At 44.9% G+C, this 20495-nt stretch overlaps 1 protein-coding gene across 1 annotated transcript in view; it reads right to left on the bottom strand.

Annotated features, from left to right (window-relative positions):
* Positions 1–20140, bottom strand: part of LOC147434775 (uncharacterized) — an 85885-nt gene extending 65745 nt beyond the window's left edge. The window contains exons 1-3 of the mRNA XM_086491202.1: positions 19492–20140; positions 18876–18953; positions 18443–18677 (exon numbers count right to left, since the gene is read on the bottom strand). Coding sequence (XP_086347328.1) covers positions 18443–18677; positions 18876–18953; positions 19492–20046 — 868 coding nt within the window. The 5' untranslated portion in view covers positions 20047–20140. The remainder of the gene's footprint in view (positions 1–18442; positions 18678–18875; positions 18954–19491) is intronic.
* Positions 20141–20495: the final 355 nt, after the last annotated feature.

Genomic DNA, 20495 nt, shown 5'->3' with positions numbered 1-20495 from the left:
ATTCTATGAGAGTTTTGCTGAAATTCACCCTAATGGAAGTGATTAGGGGCTGAAAACAGAGAATTTGCAGCAGCTTGACGTGAGAGAAAAAGAGTTTCCTTCTACTTTTTCGCAATGAATCTTCCCCCACAGCAGCCTATGATCAAGAGAAACCTTGTTCTAGGTGATGGGAGCTCCAAGACTCCACATGCACCACAAGGACTGATTCTCTAGCTTCAATGGAGAACTCCGTTGCGTAGAGCACACTCACATTTGGGGGGTAGGTGCACTGCCAACCTGTGAAGAGGGGGAGGGGATGCTCCTAAATAGCCAATAGGAAGAGGGGGCGCTAGAAGAAGAGAGAGGGTGAGAGAGAGTGAGAGTGAGAGAGCCACTTAGTATTGGTAAGTGTGCCAAGTGGCACACTTACTTAATAACTTTAAAACCATTCAACTTTCACATTTAAAAGTCCCTAGGCTATTAATGAAATGTGCAAATTAACTCACAACTGCACACTCAGATGCTACTAATGAAATGTCAACTGCTCCCAAGCACAATGCCGTACCGACACTGCTCTGGCATTACCTTTTTGCACTTGTCTGGCCATTTGGTCCAGCACAAACCATTATAAAATAATTTAATTGACTTACCGCAAAGGCCGTAAAAATACATCAGGCCTTAGGGTTACTGTTGTTCTAAGGACCCCATCTCATTCTTGTGCTCGCACTGACACGCGTAATTTTCTGAGCCTGAAACTTGAGGCTATTATCTACCTGTCACAAACGGGAGCGCATAACAATATAAAATACATTCGGATAAATAGGATTTATCACTTATTACTGAAGCCAGAGGATATAGAGAGAGAGATAGAGAGTGAGAAGATCGACACAGTACTGGGGACCAGAAGATGGGCTGGTCCCCCCCCCCCGTAATAGTATCTTTATTACTGAGGAGAAGTCTATACAAGCACTTGAACCGAACGTATTACCACGTTCGTTCTAGAATAAGACTTGATGGTTCCCGGAAGCCTCAGCTTCCGATTCCTAGGGCAAAACCCTATTCCAAGGAACTTCCGTTCCTTATTCCAATTCCTCAAGAATCAAGGTTCTCGCCTCTGGATCTCACCTTCCAGACTCAGGGCATGGCATCCCTGCAACTCTCTTTCCAGAGTCCTCTTCCCGCAGAACAACTCTGCTTTCTCGGACACGAAGTCCTTACTTGGGAATCCCAACTTCCATATCACAACTTGAGAGACTACCTCTCTCCGATCCATGGATCTACTTCCCAAACTCGGGTACGAATCCCTTGGGCTGATCTGGCTCTAGTTCCTCATAGCGCTTTTCTCCTGCAGAGGCTCATGCCTTCCTCTGCTCCTACTCCCTCACGAAGAGGAAGTACACCTGCAATCAAATACTCAAAGATCAGAACATGAAAATCGTTACCTTCAAAGTCTCGACGCTCGAAACGCAACTCGATTCTCGAAAAGCAATTCCTCGGAAGAGATCTCTCCATAGAAAATCCTCTATTCCAATCCTACACACAAAAGAAGTGTGTTCTCGGGTTCCTTCTCGTAAATCAGCCCCGTCTACGACGTTTATGGGCTGAAAACAGAGAAAAACAGCAACTTGTCGCGATGGAAACACGCTTCGTAGGCACTTCTTCGCGAGGGAACTCGCGCATTGGGTCTTGGCGACATCTGGTACACTTGGGGTAGCCATGGGCATCACTGGCAACGTCTTCTTTACGGCTGAAATCTGCACTAGCATCTCCTCCTTGCAAAGATTGGTCCTCCTCTCTGAGTGAGGGCATGTGATACTTTTATAGCTCCTAGCCACGGGCACGAATAGCTGCTCACGTAGAGATCGCGGCCGGGGTTTTTTTTTTCTTTTTTTTTTTCTGTTTTGCCAAAAAAAGAGAGAGAGAAAACGCTGGCTGATCTGTTGCCTCATTTATCAGATGGCTGCCCACTTATTAAGTGGGCGGCCGGCGTATTTTAAAAATAGTCTGAACCTGCCCAACAACTCAATGAAACCTTATAAGTTAAAAACAATGCTTTCACAGCACTTCCCAAGCGTCCCTGGATGCAATCACATGCACAGTTGCAATGCAGACATAGACTTCCTCGCGGGAAAGCTTCTGCTTTCCCGAAAAGCAATCCCGCTTTCTCAAAAAAGCATCTGTGTTTCCTCAAAGTTTCCTCTGAACCCATCTTCATTCAAGTGCTTGCTTTTCCTTGTGCACAATTCTAACACAGTTCGGAATTTCCTCCCGACTATGGATATTCCCTTTCCGATGCACCCGTCACCCACCTTGTGACGCATCAGGAATACCCATCACCTAGTCCTTTCCTACCGAACTTACGGTACAATCTCCTTCACGATGCTCTATGTCACCCATCCTATGACGCATCAGAGATGTCCGTTCCCGGATGGTCGGATACTTCTTTCCGATGCTCCCTGTCACCCATCCGATGTGACGCATCAGAAGTACCCGTTCCTGGTGGCCTTACAGATATTCCCGTTCTCAGTGTTCCCGTCATTACTTTAAATGACGCACTAGGAATACTCTGTACTCGGATGTCTCCAGTGAGAAAAACCCTCTCACTTAAAATTCCAATAATTCATTTAGAATTATTTTTCCTTTTGTTCCAAGCGAGAAAACCCTCTTACTTATAAATCCAATAATTCGTTTAGAATTATTTTTCTATTAGATAAAGCCAATTTAGTAACACTACCCCTTCATTGAAGACCCGATTTCCCAATCACTAGGGCTTCACGGTATTTTCTGCTAGGGTCTCCCTGAGGTGCTCTGGCCCACACTCCGGGCGCACCTGAGGCCCCAAAACTGCTAAATCTATTCTGATGTGCACACAACTAATTAGATAATTATTTCCTCGTAAATAAATTAATTATTTACAAAGTCTGACATTGTTACAATTCACATGAGCTTAATGCTCTCGACATGCCCTATGCGGGAGGACAGAAGAGGTTTGATACCCTTTAGACTAACAGCGCAGAATTATGCGCAAGGACAGATACCTAGATTGATTTCTAGAAGGATTATTCTTCTCGGGATTGAGAAGGTGGAATACAGTTAATAGATTCTTGGACGAGGAAAACCTCCAATCTGTTAGAAAGACGTGAATGATGAGTTCTTACCTGGCTCGTAAGTTTGATGATTGGTGAAGGAGATCCTCAAGGTATTAGAGGAACGATATGAACCGGTAAGGTAAGTATTGAAATTATTGAATTTTTGTTTAATTTAATTCTTAAGTTCTCTTTTGAGAAAGGACTAGCTTAACTCACCATTGAGTAAGATTTGGAATTTTTCTGGTTTCTCTCCGGCAGTTCAGTTGGACCTCTACAGTTGAGGACATGTTAGGTGCAGCGGAATGAATGTTGTTTTTTCTCAAGATTAGTGATCTTTATTGCTCAAGGTTCCTTATAGTTCTTAGGGAAAGAGAGAGCTTTCCGTCTTATAGAGTGTTGTGGTCACGAACAAGGTGAGTGGATATTGTGCGTGCAAGTGAATGAGACTGAGAGAAGGAGAGAGAAGAGATACGACACCCGAGAGGTTGTAAAACCCTCCTCCGAAGGCCCCACTCTCGTCGGCAAGAGTGGTCTATTCTTTGATTGCACAAAGGTGTACAATGCGTATGCAATGGACTATGCAACTTGGTCTATGCCGATGACGACGACGACGACGATGGCTGAAATCTGAGATCTTCTAATCGCTGAATTTCGGGACTGTTTCGGTGGCTGAAAATGGCTGTTTTGGCTACGTTTTCTTGGCTGAAAAATGAGGTTTCTTAGGGCTGAAAACTGATGGTCTTTACGGGCTGAATCTGCTACACTTTAGCTGAATAATGCCGGTCTTAATTTGCTCCTGAAATCCAAAAACGCCACGGGCTGAAATTGGTCCTCCTGTCGCCGGGGTTCTGCAAATGCAAAAACGCTAGGCTGATCTGCTGTGTCGTGATGACGCCGGGGCTGATCTGCTGTGCACAAATCGCCAAGGCTGATCTGATGCAAAAACGCTAGGTCTTCTGTGGAGAAAACGCCAGAGTCGTCGCGGGGGTTGGTCTTGCTGAGAAGTTGCCTGTTGAGCAAGGTGCTCCTGCTGCCTCTTCTGCCAGAAAGTGCTAACTTGGGTTTGCTTATATATTAACTTAGCAAAATTGCCCTACCTACTTTTGTAGGAAAGTCACTTAAAAATAATAAGTGAAAATACCAAAAATAGGGAAAATAGGCTAAATGCACTGAAAAATTCCCCTAACTGATGCTAATGGATTTTGATGGGAATTCCGATGATCATGTTGTATGCAACCGGAGGATATGCATCTATGCTAAGTGACTCGGCATGCACGGTCTACGAATAGACTCACAAAAGTGCCAGATCACTGCTGATATAAACTAACTGAACTGACGAGAACCCTGCTATGGTGTAGAGAACCCTGCTATGGTGTAGCTTGTCCACGGACACATAGGGTTGGGATGTGTCACGTGACATGACAATTGTTTATAAGTGAGAGGGATGTTGCTAAATTGGCTTTATCTGACATAAAAATAATTCTAAATGAATTATTGGATTTGTAAGTGAGAGGGTTTTCTCGCTTGGAACACCAAGGAAAAATAATTATAAATGAATTATTGGAATTTTAAGTGAGGGTTTTTCTCACTAGAGACATCCAAGTACAGAGTATTTCTAATATAAAGCAGTAAAAACCAGCCAGCAATTTTTTTCTCTTTTTTCTAGCAGAAGAGCAAAAAAAGGGAAAAAAAAACGAAAAACGGCCGCGATCTCTACGCAAGCAGTCAATGCTCTGCTATCTTTGCCGTGGCCACGGAGCTATAAAAGCATTACAAGCCCTCTCCCAGATGAAAGACCAGTTTTCGCAAGGAGGAGATGTTGCTGTAGGTTTTAGCCGCAAAGAAGACGATGCCGGTGATGCCCATGGCTGCCCCAAGTGTACCAGATGTGGCCAGGACCTAGTGCGCAAGGTCCCTCGCGAAGAAGTGTCTACGAAGCGTGTTTCCATCACGACAAGCTGCTGTTTTTCTCTGTTTCCAGCCCATAAACGTCGTAGACGGGGCCGATTTACGAGAAGGAACCTGAGAATACACCTCTTTTGTGTGTAGGATTGGAAGAGAGGATTCTATGTAGAGCTCTCTTCTGGGGAATTGCTTTTCAAGAACCGAGTTGCGTTTCGAGCGTCGAGACTTTGAAGGTAACGATTTTCATGTTATGATCTCTAAGTATTTGTTTGCAGGTGTACTTCCTCTTAGTGAGGGAGTAGGTGCAGGGGAAGGCATGAGCCTCTGCAGGAGAAAGCGCTCTGAGGAACTAGAGCCAAATCAGCCCAAGGGTTTTGTACCCGAGTTTGGGACGTAGATCCACGGATTCGAGAGTGGTAGGCTCTCAAGTTGGGGATCCGGAAGTTGAGATTCCCAAGGAAGGACTTCGCGTTCGGGAAAGTAGATTGTTATGCGGTAAGAGGACTCTGGGAACAGAGTCGGAAAAGAGAGTTGCAAGGATGGTATGCCCCGAGTCTGGAAGGTGAGATCCAGAGACGCCCTAGGAATAGGAAGCCGAGACTTCCAGGAACCATCAAATCTTATTCTAGAACGAACATGCTAATACGTTCGGTTCAAGTGCTTGTATAGACTTCTCCTCAGTATTGAAGATACTATTACGGAGGGGGGACGAACCCATCTTCTGGTCCCTAGTACTATGTCTCTCTCTCTCTCTCTCTCTCTCTCTCTCTCTCTCTCTCTCTCTCTCTATATATATATATATATATATATATATATATATATAGTGATAAATTCTATTATCCGAGTCTATTTTATATTGCTATGCACTCCTGTTTGTGACAGGGGCTCTGCTTTTGGGCATCCCTTGTAAGAATAAATATGTCTTTTAGGCCTCATTACTCAGAGCATATGGATGCAGAGTCCGAGTGTGAGTTCCCGCGGACTCTCTTGTACTTTGCACACCGATTAATATAAAAAGAAATACTGAAAGGGGAGGAAGTCTTTGGGGCCAATACCTCTTGGCACGAAACTACGGGGGCCATGTCGTCTTTTGTGAATTGTTTTAAAGTGAATCTCTACTATGTCGCAGTAGAATCTAGACTTGGGGTGTCCAAGTTTGTTGCCGGGAAATCCGATCCTTTTCTCGCGACACTTATGGATTCCAAAAAGAATCGATCGACTTCTTCCGTATCTGCTCATGCGAGAGGAGATGACGATGAAGATTCAACCGAATTAGCAGAGGGGAAGAATACGGGCCACCTAGGCCTACTCAGTACGAACTTCAAGAGATGGAACGTCGATAGCAAGTTGACGAGTGCACGAAGCAAATAATTAAATTTGTGAAGAATCCTCAGTTTGCAAAATTTTTGTCTCAGCAATCCATCGCAGAAGTGCACACCCAATGGAAGAAAGTCACAGAACCACCCAACAAACCAACAATCAAGAAACCTCCTTCTCCAAAGATGTTTACAAAACAAGAATTACAGGAGGTGATTCACACACAGATCAATCGGCTTTTGGACGCGAACGATCAATCCAAAAAGCAAGTGAAAAAAGCGCAAGAAGGGGACTGACTACCCTGGTTATTTGGGCCGTCATTCTTCTTTTGCATCTGCAAGAAAGCAAAAGCAGCGTGTACATTTTGAAGGACTACCCAGTTCTACTTCTTCCTTTACTTCTGACAGTTCTTCTAGCTCTTCTTACTCCAGCGAGGAGGACAGAAAAGGCAAAAAGCGAAGCAAAAAGCAAAGCTTCGGAAAGGGCAAGAAAAAGGCAAAGAAACCCAGATTTCGCCCAGTTTCTGGCAATTCTACAGAGGAGTCATCCTCTGAGAGTTCGGGCTCCGATGACCATATGTTTTATGCAAAGAAGAAGAATTTTTACATAGCCAACCAATACGACTTCCTTGAAGACAAAAGCAAGAAAGCAAAAGAATTCAAAGAAGGTGGACAGTCGATTAAATTTGAATCCTTTTCTGGGTTCTGAGATGCTCCGAGGGCTTTGGCCTTCATCCAGCAATTTGACATAGCCTTCTCTATTCAGAGCACTCCAAGATTAGGAGGGCTGTATCTTTTATTAAAGGCAATGCTCGAACATGGTGGTCCACTCTTCTTCTGAGGAAGGAAGCTCCAGTCAAGTGGTTGAAATTCAAAAGGCTCTTTATATCTTCTTGGCTGACCCGGGAGTACGAACGGATATACGAACCGCTTGGAACCATCTTCGGATGACCAAGGGAGATTCTTTGGACGCTTATTGCGAGAGATTTTGGAACCCTTCTACCAACTTCTTCATTTAAAGAGGTCTCTTTTGAAGAACAGATTGAGTGGTTTTGCTACGGACTCCCTACAGAGATCTGAGATTACTGCCTTGAACAAAAGTCAAATTCTATTCAAAAATTAATGGGTCATGCAAGACGGGGTTTCTCGATACATTCAGGAAATTTGACTTACCCCATTGATAAGATTCTTACTCAGAGAACCCGACACATCTCCAACAATGAAAGTAGAAAGAAAAAGAGTTCTCAAGAAAAGAAGGATAAGGATACACGACCCCGGCTCACTCTTCGAGAGAGGGCCAATTATATCAAAGAGGGAGAGCGTTTTGGTTGCGCAAAACATGGGCACATCTCCGCAAAGTGCCCCAAAATGGCATAGCAAGAACAAACTGAAGACAAGACAGAGAGTTCGAGAGCAGCAGAGGAACGTAGCAAAAAAGGCAAGATGAAGGCAAGACTGGTACCAGATTGCATGGGTACTGACCCAAGCCTGATTGATGAAAGTACAGAACTTTCCCGAGCTTGGGGCGAAGTGAAAGATCAAGAAGCCCTGATTTTCTTCGATGGAGGAGCCAAGGCCACCTTCATTTCACCTGAATTGGCAGCGCGGCTCGAGATAACACCCAACAGGATGGGACCACAGGCAGAGGCAGTTCTAGCGGCACCCGGACCTGTCATTGGCAAACTTCGGTTCTCAAGAAAGCAGAACAAGGACTTTTGGAGACCACGACATAAGGCTTAAGTACTACGACTGAAAGAGAGAACATTTCTAAGGCTCTATCTTTCATGCTAGATTGAGACATGTAGATATACTTCGGCACCTCAAAAGTAGCAAATATTACAACCTTGCGACTTAGAGCCCAAGACAAAGGAGCAATACATATATCACTGCCCACTCTATTGTGAGACACGGAGACGATTTCATTGTCTCTTTACGGGCTTTGGACCTCTGTCAACGGTGACGAATTTGTCACAACAAGATGACATGGTGTGACCTAGACCAGACCATGGCAGAATTTGCACTATGATTTGCGGCGGAAAACATGGGTGATGACGTGGCATCTAGACATTGGAAGAACTTTTGGCATCATTTGTTGAAATCATTGAATTTGAGCTTTTGGGACTTTGAGATTTTAAAAGCAATTGATTTTTGTGCTTTTGAGCACTTGTAAAAGGAAAGGCTGAGGGGGAGTCATTCTCAGTCATGCAGTTGCAGAGTCTCGCCGAGTGCCTCTCCTGGTAGTTGTATCTGAGGAGATCAATATCAAGAAATACTGAAATGGCGTCTAGTTAGGGGCCACTGCACCTAGGAGTGGACTTTGTCACTCCAAGCAAGAAGTTCTCTTTACGTCAAGTGTTTGAAGTGCTAGAGTTGTTTTCGGTTGTGCCCTTTCCGGTTACAGTGGTATTAAAGTCTCAACTGTTTGATTTTCCGACAAGCAAACCAATTCAGCATCAACATACAGCTGGAATCTATGAGAAGAAACGACAACAGAAAGAGAGGATAAAGAAGGCGAAGTTCGTTTTTGCTACGAGTTTTAGAGACCTCTAAAGATCTCTTCGACGGATACTATTAGAGAATTCTATTTGGGTATTGTTTGAACTTGTCTAACCTTGTTTGGGCTTCTTTGGGTATTGTAGGGTGGTAGACTTTAGCTTTCACCCGATCTTTACAATGTTAGCTTTACGACACAGAGGAACTTCACGAATAAGCATGTGATTGAAATTCAACACTTCACACAACCCACGGCTTGGTAGCTAGAGCGCTCCCAAGCAGACAGCGACACCATGCAAGCCCCAAAGATTGGCGCCCCTTTCGGTATTTCTTTATTCTTATAAAACTTGGGAGAAAACCTACAAGTTCCTACGAGCTGTCCCGCTTTTACGGGGTTGAAAATGGCCTACTCTAGCCCGATTTCGGTAGTAGAACCATAATAGGAGGCTTCACAAACAAAATCCCCATGCGAAAGGTGACTTTCCCAACGCATACGGACACTTTCCCAAACCTGAGCGAGAATCTACAGCACGCTGAATTCTCTGTTTTCTGCCCTGAAAATGCACCCAATCACTTATACAGTGATCCCAACACTTCCCCAAAGCTCTTGCGGGAATTAGGGATCAATTAGGGTCAAAACCCTAAACCTCACAAGATGAAAATAAATAATCTTTCAACTAAACAAAGTTGAGGGAGAAGTTCGACATAGTATTTGGGATCAGAAGATGGGTTGGTCCCCCCCGTTAAAGAGAATCCTTTATTAGGGAGAATCTTTTTACAAGCACAAGAACCGGAGAAAACCCCTCCGTTCTAATTCTCAAACTCCATGTCCTTCCCGTGAGGGAAATCCAAGAGACGAGCTCTCAATCCTTTTTCCGGTGTACTAGGACTGGAGGCTCCGCAGACAATTTCCGAATTCCGTTCCCGGAATTCCCAAGCGTAGGCCGAAGCCTTCCCGCTTTCTCCTTTGCGATGAAGAAGCTGCAAATACACACAAACATGGGACAACAACTCGTATGGCGAATCCACAATAGATACATGTCGCTCTTGCGCGAGAAAAGCGACCTCCGTGCTTCGTACTCTCGTGATCTCTTGCATCTTCTGGCGACAAAGTCTCCTCTTGCTAGCGCTGGCAAAACTTCCTCTGAGTGAGGGCGTGTGATGCTTTTATAGCTCCCTGGCCACGACAGGAATAGCTGAGCGCAAGCTACCCGCGTAGAAATTGCGGCATTTTTTTTTTATTATTATTTTGCCTCTTCTACCATAGAAAGAAGGAGAGAAAACGCTGGCTGGTTTTGCTGCTTTATTTTCTACGTGGTTGCCCACTTATTAAGTGGGCGCCAACATATTTTAAAATTGGTCTGAATCTGCTCAAAAAACTCAATAAAACCTTATAAGTTAAAAAACAATGCTTTCTCACCACTTCCCCAGCGTCCCTGGATGCAACCACATGCTTTGTTCTTCCGACGTGATGTACCTTCCTACAATTCCTTGTGCTACCTTTTCATCTAGAGTAAGCTTAGGTTTAGCAATTGTGTTAGCCTTACCCTTAGATTCATTGGAAGAATTCTTTGATGAGAGACTGTTGGAAGATTGGTTAGAAGAGTTATCATTCTTACCGTTCTGAGGGTTCTGAGAAGTCTGCGAGGTACTTGTGGAAGTCTTGTTCTCCTTAGGCTTTCCCTTATTGTGCTTCATCTCCTGTGCGAGAGCAATCGCTACCGCCTTGTTGAGATCGATTGGATCGAGTACCTCGATATCGTACTTGATATACTCGTCCAATCCAAAGAGAAAAGCCTCTTTGCGCTCATCATCTGATTTCCGTAATTGAGTGCCTAGCTGCAAAACACGATTAGAAAAAGACATAACCGGCATACCATTTTGCTTAAGAGAGCGCCAATAGTCCTTCAATCGTGCGAGGTACTGAGGTGGCATAAACCGCGCCTTGAGCTTGTCTTGGAAATCAACCCAACTAAAAGAGGGGCGTGAAATCGTCGGCTGTCTCTAGGTGCGCGGCTAGCTGTGCCTCTTGCCATGCGTGGTACCAATTAATGGCATCACCGGCAAGGTACATAGCTGCCGTCAAAACTTCGCTATTTCCTATTTTCTTAGTTGTCGCAAAATAAGCATTAAATTGATGCAGCCAAGAATGAATAACCGTAGCATCCATCTTACCATCATACTTACTGAAAGTCAACTTCTCTGTGACTGGATGGTTGGAATCCGCGTCGTGGCTTGCACCACTAGAGGAACTCCCACGATCTTTGGGTGGTTCGGTCTTCGAAGCTAGGACTTGGACAAGCAATTCTTGAGTACGTAGCTCCCTTCGAGCTTCACGCTCGGCCTCCAAGGCCGCGGCTCGTGCTGCCGCGGCTCGTGCTGCCGCTTCCTCCTTTCGTAGTTCTTTTCTTTATTTTCTTGTGTCGCGTTCGCGTTCTAAAGCAATGCGATTTTCTTCTTGTTGTGCGGCAAATCCTGCGTTTCTTTCGTCGCGCTCGCGGTTCTTGGCTTCTTGTTCACGGTCCTTTGCTTCTTGTTGTTCTGCTTTGCTGGCGAGTTGTGCCAATGCAACTCGATTCGTTTCTTGTTGTTGTGCCATCATGTCCAACATCGACTTGACAATCATCTCCATAGGAGTGAGTGCAACTCGTGGCGTAGATGGCGAAGGGGAAGGGTCGAAAAAGTCTCCTGGTGGGGAAAAATCTTCGTCGCCTCTCTCATGCTAATCACCTGTATGCGAAGTATCCATTCCGCTTCGGGTGACGACCATGCACTATGATCTTTGGTTCTTAAGTTCACGAGGAACTTGGGTTCTTGAGGGTCTTGGTTCTTGGGTTCTTGGATTCTTGAGGATCTTGAGGTTCTTGAGGTTTTCTTTCGCTTACAAATCGCGTTGAGAAGGATCTTCTCTTCACCCAAGTTCTACTCCTTTCTGCGGGTGCACCCCTTGGCGGCCTTGTGCTCACACCAAGGTTGCTTTTTCCCACCTCACGTCGATTGGCCGGCCGCTAAGTACACGGTCCGCTCTCAATGAGTGAAGAGACACAAGGGGAGGCTCGACAAGCCCTTCTTTCTTGGGATTCCTGACACTCTTCAACAAAACACGATTAGGAATTGACCGCCCAAGCGATCTTGTGGTTCTTGTGGTTCTTTCCTCGAGTAATGCAAAACACTTCCAAAGCTCTAATACCAACATTAGGTGCAGCGGAATGAATGTTGTATTTTCTCAAGATTAGTGATCTTTATTTGCTCAAGGTTCCTTTTAGTTCTTAGGGAAGGAGAGAGCCTTCCGTCTTTATGGAGAGTGCTATGATCACGAACAAAGTGAGTGGATATTGAGCGTGCAAGTGAATGAGACTGAGAGAAGGAGAGAGAAGAGATACGACACCCGAGAGGTTGTAAAACCCTCCTCTGAAGGCCCCACTCTCGTCGGCGAGAGTGGTCTACTTTTGATTGCACAAAGTGGTAGAATGCATATGCAATGGACTGATGCAACTTGGACTATGCCGATGACGACGACGGTGATGATGATGACGACTTGATGGCTGAAATCTGGGATCTTCTAATCGCTGAAATTCGGGACTGTTTCGGTGGCTGAAAATGACTGTTTTGGCTGCGTTTTAATGGCTGAATTTGGGGTGGTTCGGTCTTCGAGGCTAGGACTTGGGCAAGCAATTCTTGAGTGCGTAGCTCCCTTCGAGCTTCACGCTCGGCCTCCAAGGCCGCGGCTCGTGCTGCCGCTTCCTCCTTTCGTAGTTCTTTTCTTTCTTTTCTTGCGTCGCGTTCGCGTTCTAAAGCAATGCGATTTTCTTCTTGTTGCGTGGCAAATCTTGCGTTTCTTTCGTCGAGCTCGCGGTCATTGGCTTCTTGTTCACGGTCCTTTGCTTCTTTTTGTTCTGCTTTGCTGGAGAGTTATGCCAATGCAACTCGATTCGTTTCTTGTTGTTGTGCCATCATGTCCAACATCGACTTGACCATCATCTCCATAGGAGTGAGTGCAACTCGTGGCGTAGATGGCGAAGGGGGAGGGTCGAAAAAGTCTCCTGGTGGGGAAAAATCTTCGCCGCCTCTCTCATGCTCATCACCTGTATGCGAAGTATCCATTCCGCTCTGGGTAACGACCATGCACTATGATCTTTGGTTCTTAAGTTCACGAGGAACTTGGGTTCTTGAGGGTCTTGGTTCTTGGGTTCTTGGGTTCTTGAGGATCTTGAGGTTCTTGAGGTTCTTGAGATTTTCTTTCGCTTGCAAATCGCGTTGAGAAGGATCTTCTCTTCACCCGAGTTCTACTCCTTTCTGCGGGCACACCCCTTGGCGGCCTTGCGCTCACACCAAGGTTGCTTTTTCCCACCTCACGTCGATTGGCCGGCCCCTAAGTGCACGGTCCGCTCTCAATGAGTGAAAAGAGACACAAGGGGAGGCTGGACAAGCCCTTCTTTCTTGGGATTCCTGTCACTCTTCAACAAAACACGATTAGGAATCGACACGCCCAAGCGAACTTGGGTTCGTGCGGCCGCAACAAGCAAAAAAAATTCTTGTGGTTCTTGTGGTTCTTTCCTTGAGTAATGCAGAACACTTCCAAAGCTCTAATACCAATCTTAGGTGCAGCGGAATGAATGTTGTATTTTCTCAAGATTAGTGATCTTTATTTGCTCAAGGTTCCTTTTAGTTCTTAGGGAAGGAGAGAGCCTTCCGTCTTTATGGAGAGTGCTATGATCACGAACAAAGTGAGTGGATATTGTGCGTGCAAGTGAATGAGACTGAGAGAAGGAGAGAGAAGAGATACGACACCCGAGAGGTTGTAAAACCCTCCTCCGAAGGCCCCACTCTCGTCGGCGAGAGTGGTCTACTTCGATTGCACAAAGTGGTACAATGCGTATGCAATGGACTGATGCAACTTGGACTATGCCGATGACGACAACGGTGATGACGACGACGACTTGATGGCTGAAATCTGGGATCTTTTAATCGCTGAAATTAGGGACTGTTTCGGTGGCTGAAAATGACTGTTTTGGCTGCGTTTTAATGGCTGAATTTGGGGGAACTTCTGCAACCAACTTGGGGCTGATTCTACTACTGTGTCATAAGTTGAAAACGCTGTGTATTCTGCTACCAATGGGCTATAAAACAAAAACGCTGATGCACTTTTGCTGCTAGCCAAAAACGCTAGGCTGTTCTGGGACAGAAAACCAAAAACGCCGATGAGGCTGATTGAAAAACGCCAGGGCTGAATGGTGTTGGGGGTGATCATGCAAGGGGTGGGGGTTCTGGATCTCTGGCGATGTAGCCAAGCTAGAAAACGCCAAGGGGCTGAGATTTACTGCTGGGTACAGGAAACGCCAGGGTTGCTTGAGGGTGTACTGCTGAGAAGTTGCCTGTTGAGCGGGAAGCTCCTGCTGCCTCTTCTGCCAAAACTGCTAACTTGGGTTTGCTTATATATTAACTTAGCAAAATTGCCCTACCTACTTTTGTTGGAAAGTCACTTAAAAATAATAAGTGAAAATAACCAAAAATAGGAAAATAGGCTAAATGCACTGGAAAATTCCCTTGACTGAATCTGATCGATCTGAAGGGAATACTGATGATCATGCTATGTGCAACCGGAGGATATGCATCTACACTCAGTGACTGGGCATGCACGGTCTACGAATAGACTCACAAAAGTGCCAGATCATTGCTAATCTAGACTGACTGGACTAACTGAACCCTGCTGTGGTGTAGCTTGTCCACGGACACATAGGGTTGGGATGTGTCACGTGACAAATCTTCCACAGAGGCAGAGTATCGAGCTGCTTGCAATGCTACATGTGAGTCAGTGTAGATTCGGAGGCTACTTTTGAAGATGGGATTTCCCTAACAGACGACCGTCATGTACTCTTGACAACCAGAGTTGTATAGCCATCGCGAAGAACTTGGTGTTCCATGCCCAGACCAAGCATATAGAGATACAGTACCATTTTGTTCGTGAGAAGACCAAGGATGGCTCTATCCGACTAGTAACCCTGCCAACATCTTGTCACAAACTGTTGCCGTGTCAAGCCACTAAAGAACGGAGCCAATCTCCAAATCCCGGCCAAGGGGCCTAAACCCTAAGTGAAGAAGTAGAAGCAGCAGAAGAAGTTTTACCACGTGCAAAGTCTTGCCGAGTGTCCTATTTTTAAAGAAGAGTTCCCACCAGATTTACAAGACCCCGTCCGATGGGGCACAGGGGACCTAAAGGCAATAAAATAAAGCAGAACCACGCATACACACACAAACACACTCACAATCTCGTGTGGCGAGCTTGATGAAGTGGCAGCTCTATTGACAAAGTTCCGTAATTCACGCTGGCAATGCTTACGTGGCAATAAGTACGGAATTCCGTGTTTTACGCTAGCTGCTTACGTGGCACCTATACAAATTTCCATAAAACATTTGGCAATTTTTGGGCACTAGTGCTTTTAGGGCCATATCATTTTGAGTTTGAAGATTTCGCTAGTGCTTTTAGGGCCATATCATTTTGAATTTGAAGCTTTTCATGTAAACTACTTTTCATAGGCCAAGGGCCTTTACATATGAGCACAGGGCTCAGTCTCTGGCACTCTTCTGGGTGAAGGTGCAGAGCGTGAGTACCGGCATTGTACCGAGTTCAAGTAATATAAAGAAATACCGAAAGGGGCACCAAGGTTTGGGGCCAATGCTCTCTCAGAGTGGAAATTCCGCCACTCCACGTCTCGTGTGTCGTGCACTCTCTCTTTCAGTTCCATGTTACTTGAAGTGCTAAAAGTGTTCAATCTGTTCTTTTATGTTGGCACGTGGCGCCCCCGTCCCATGACACATCCTCACCAAACCTCTTCCACAGGTAACATTATCCTCTCATGCCGGACTTGTTTCCCGTCCAAGAGCTAAGAGGGGATGCTAGAGTTCAGATTCCTGTCTACTCCAGTATCTCCCAGGAGCAGATTAGGGAGTGGGTTTTTTTGTGGTTGTGCCCGGCCATATTTGAGGTAGACGTACTTGTCCTCGACGATGCAGTCCACAGTGTTGCTCACCCGGTAGGCTGGCATGAGGCGGGACCCCTGTTCCTAGGGTTTCCCGGGGTCAGAATATAGAGTGCTTTGCAGTTCTACTACCAAATATGTGTGTCAGGTCACTTTCAATGAGTTTACATATTTATTAGCATTTATTAGCCATTTATCAGGATCGTGGGTTTTGCAGTAGGAGGGAAAATCTAGGATTTGCCTATATATGCAACCCCTCCTCTTGTATTTTTAACATGTGTTGTGATCACTACAGAGCTTCTGCATTTGGGCACACTCTCTCGCTTTAGCATTTTTCACTGCTAGCGTTTTGTGTGTGCGGCTTCACCTCTCTCTAGCTTTTTTTTATCCACCATCGATCTCTCTCTCCAGCGTTTTCTCCAACAATCTCTCTCCCCTACTAGCGCTCCCTCTCCCTTGTTGTGTACACACCCTCTCGGTGTGGCATTGCCTGCGGTGAGTCCCCGTGCCCATTAGGTGGGTGGTACACGCTAGGATCTTGATGTCGAGGAGATCCATCGTGATAGATCCGAGATCTATTGGCTGCCCGGTATGGAGAGGAGGTTTGCTCGCGGTAACAGACAAGTTTCTCACCCGATTCACCCTTTCCCATTGCACCTTTGACACTTAGACGTATACTTTTGACGTTTTGGCACCATTGTGCTATCGAAATCAGGTCGGAAACCTGCAATTTCAGTCCTTGACACGTTTGGACAGCTTGATGAGAGTTGGCTCTAAGTGTTTGAAACGTCCATTCTCAATTGAATAAAGAAATACCGAAAGGGGCGCCAAACTTTGGGGTGTCGGTCTTCGTGTCATAGTTACCCGGAAAGGGGAACGTGGAACGACAACATGCATGAAATGCCATTCCTTGTTTCGGATACTCACGTTTGAAACACGCAACGGGGATCCGGAACAAGAAATTGGGATGGAACGGGGAACGAGGACCTGAAAATGGCCATTCCCTGTAACTATTTGAAGTTCGTTTACACAGTGATTCTAGTCACTGGACGCATCTGTGCTCTCTTTTCTTCTCAGTGCTCTGTGTAAAGTTAACCGGTAATTGGATTAGTACCGCCCTCTACTGTGTACTGGCCGGTTATATCCAAACTTAGGTTGTCCCCCCTTCATACCAAGCTCTACATTGGGCGGCCACGTCAAGCTCTATTTTAGGAGGCCAAACAATTAGGTCCATATTCCAAGTGCCCAAGCCCAAAATAATGTCAAAAAAAAACCCGGTGCCACAGCAGTGTGTTTTCCTGAACATACGCAAATCCCTCTAAGCTAGGCCGAAAGCGGAACTTTTGTAGCTTTATCTTGCAAAAGTCCAAGCAGAATGTTTCCCATTTCGACTCCCATACAACCGACTGTCTTGAATTTCTAACCGATTCGAGGCTAAGCTAAACATATTTTTCCCAATCATTGGGTTGTTTTCTCCCTATAGACTTAAAGCTACAGGACATCATCGACCCAATCATACACCGAAGCAAGAGACCCAAAACTATGTAAAGCGGCCCGAAAACTGCTCGAAAATTTGCAACGTGATTTGCGATGGAAACGCGGGTGATGGTGTGGTATCCTTACAATGAGCTGGCATGGCATTTACGCGTTGAAAAGTTATTGAAGCATTGACTTTTTGAGCTTTTGGAGCTTTTGGTTTTTTTAAGCAATTGACTTTCGTGCTTTTGAGCACTTGTAGAAGCAAAAGGCCAAGAGCCTATAAATTAATGGCCTTGGGGGAGTCATTCTCAATCTTGTGCTATTGCGAAGTCTGGACAAGTGCTCCTCATGGCAATTGTATCTGTGGATATCAATAAATAAAGAAATACAGAAACACCTAGTTGGAGACCAGTGCAAGTGGGAGTGGAACTTTGCCACTCCGTGTCTCGTCTCAAGTGTGAAGTTCTCTTTATGTTCAAGTGTTTAAGTGCTAAAGTTGTTTCCAGTTCTTTCGATTGGTGCCTTTTCCAGTTACAAAATACATTGATCAGAGATGCCTTTGTTTTTCCTTGCTAGACTTGAGCAGATGCAGACATGCTTTATTAGGAAGTTCCACACCCTGAAAGATAGGACCCATTCAGCAGCAGGTGATAGATTTCTTCCGGAGCAACACCCCTCAGCAGAAAGTGGGACACGTCACTTTTTAGTACATGGGACTCTCCTGGACAGAGCTGCAGAGATTAGTAGATCTTGATGCCCTCATCCTTGTCACAAAAATCTATTTACCAGCGCTGAATTCAGCTCAACTCCTACAAAGATTTCAAATAGAAAGAGACTGATGCAATGATGCAGCAGCTTATGAGAGTTTCTGTCAAGACACTTCTAGTGACAGCCTACACAAGAGATCAGAGCTGGCGCTACTTCACTGATTTGTATACAATTTTTTACATATCTTTACCTTAGTCTTGTATTAGACATTTGGATCATAAGAGGATGATGTAATTTTCTGGCCTCAAAGGGGTGCAGACATAAATAAACATTACATTTCATTTGATTTCTCTCTCCCAAACACAAACACACTCATGAGGGAGAAGCAAACCAATTCTTTCTTTCTTCTTTTTCTGCCTCTCTCAAACACGCACAAGAACTAATATTTGTGAGAGAAGCCAAACCACTTCCTCAATGCAACCTGATGGCATACCTGGAGACTTTTCTGTATACAATCCAGCAGCTGTCCAGTATTTCATAAAATTCTTCTTTACTCTTGCTAATAGGTCTAAAATTGGGTCTCCTTTCTGATTGTAAATGCGACAATTCGTCCACACTAATTGAACATCTTCATAAACATCTTGAGAGCTTCTATACTTTCCACCTCTTTCCAAGGTCTTACAAATTGTGCCAAGGTCCATGGGTCTCTTTACAATGTCAAAATAGTCCTGGGAATGACAGAACCATGTGTCTTTCAAAAGATGTTAACTTTTTGAAATATCATACAAAAATGGGTCTTGGCCAACTTTGTCATATGAATATATCAAATTCCTCAAATTAAATGACATAAAGCTCATGAATGCTTTCAGGATCTGTTAAAACTATTTGGTTTTACAACTACAAACTTTGTTCTATGATTGCATTACCGGAATTCCAAGAGCCACTGGATCAACAGGAATGTTAAAAGGTTCGGCTGCATCCATCCTCATGATTTTCTTCACAACCTGCATTCAGAAAGATAAGTTCTCAAAGAACTGGTGCAACACAGTAGATGAGACCTAGATGAATCCATGAGTTCCTGGGTTCACCCATACAGGAAAGTTACAAAACCAGAAGCATTAGACAGAAAGAATTTTAGTTGATAGGAACTAAGATTGAAAATATCAAGTGGTAGAAACTTGGAAAATAATGCACGATCTGCACGGCATGTGTCTGCTAATACTAAATAAACACACATGCATGTGTAGATGAGTATCTTGGTGTGTGTGTGTGTGTGTGTGTGTGTGTGTGTGTGTGTGTGTGCAGACATGAATACATTCTTTCACGCAACCCTTGTGTGTGTGTGTGTGTGTGTGTGACAATAGTTGTTTGTATCTATATGTGTTTGTTCATATGTGTCTTTTATGTATTCATTTATGTAAGTTGCATGCATACATGTATACGTATACGTATATGTATTAACTGATGGCAAGAAGGATATCCTTCAGTTCCAAGAAAATTATGGATCCATGGAATTAAAGAAGAAGAAATCTATTAGGCTACCATTAGCGCAGTGCTAAGCTCATTTGGGAGGTGTCCTTGTTGGTTTGCTAAGGTATAATCCCTGGCATGAATCAGCTGTTTGTAGCCAGGTGAGTCGAGCGGGGGAGCTCCATGTTTCTTCTTTAATGGGGATCTTCCCTCTGGTGTAGCATGGCTGTTCTCCCTAAATTTTGAGGGTTTCACCTTCACACGAATACTACCACGCCGTGCACTGTCTATGGCTGCATTGTCCATGGACCCATGATCTTGGCCTGACTCATTATGAGCAGAGTCTCCGGTGTCGTCATCATCATCATCCAAGCCCCTACTGGAAGAGGTTCCGAGCGCAGAATCACTGCTCTGCAAACCAGATGAATCCCTGTGTGTGGGTCTACCTGCTCCTCGGGGACCCCGTTTCCCCTTGCTATTTGCATTGACAAAGGGTATGTTATTGGTTTTGCCTTCAAGATCGTCTTGCCCATCGTCTTCTTCGTCGACAGGGTAGTCCTCTGCGGCAGGGCGGCCTTTCTCTGCAGGTTTCGACAGGAAAGAACCCTTTACCTTCACCTTTGTCATTTGACAGGCTTAGATCAGAGCAAATTCAAATTTTACTCGCCCAGCGTATCCTCTTCGTACCTTGAGACTAACACCTATATTTAATGCGGCGCCAAGTAATGGGATCGACGGTTGGGGTTGGGGGCGGGATCTCGAGGCACACTAAACCGGGCCAGCACAAAAAACTAGTTTTCCTTGATTGCTTCACTATGTATATGGTAAATGGTAAGAAGTAAAAAAGTGATAGTGGTGAGGATTTTACCGCATGGCATAGCTCGTGCCATAGCATCTCTCCTCAAAGCTTTCACCAAAAACTCTATGACCTCGCATCACAAATGAGATTTTGAGTGAAAAGATTGTGGATGTAAACATTTCCATACTATAATAAAATCGAAAGCATGTCGTGCATTTGCGATGCTTGTGCCCGTAAAAAGAAGAAAAAACCATACATATATATGGTGTGGAGTTGG

The sequence above is a fragment of the Adiantum capillus-veneris genome, chromosome 19 (assembly GCF_014529385.1).
Source record: "Adiantum capillus-veneris isolate H3 chromosome 19, ASM1452938v2, whole genome shotgun sequence".
Taxonomy (NCBI): domain Eukaryota; kingdom Viridiplantae; phylum Streptophyta; class Polypodiopsida; order Polypodiales; family Pteridaceae; genus Adiantum; species Adiantum capillus-veneris.
This window is presented reverse-complemented; position numbering and strand designations above follow the sequence as displayed.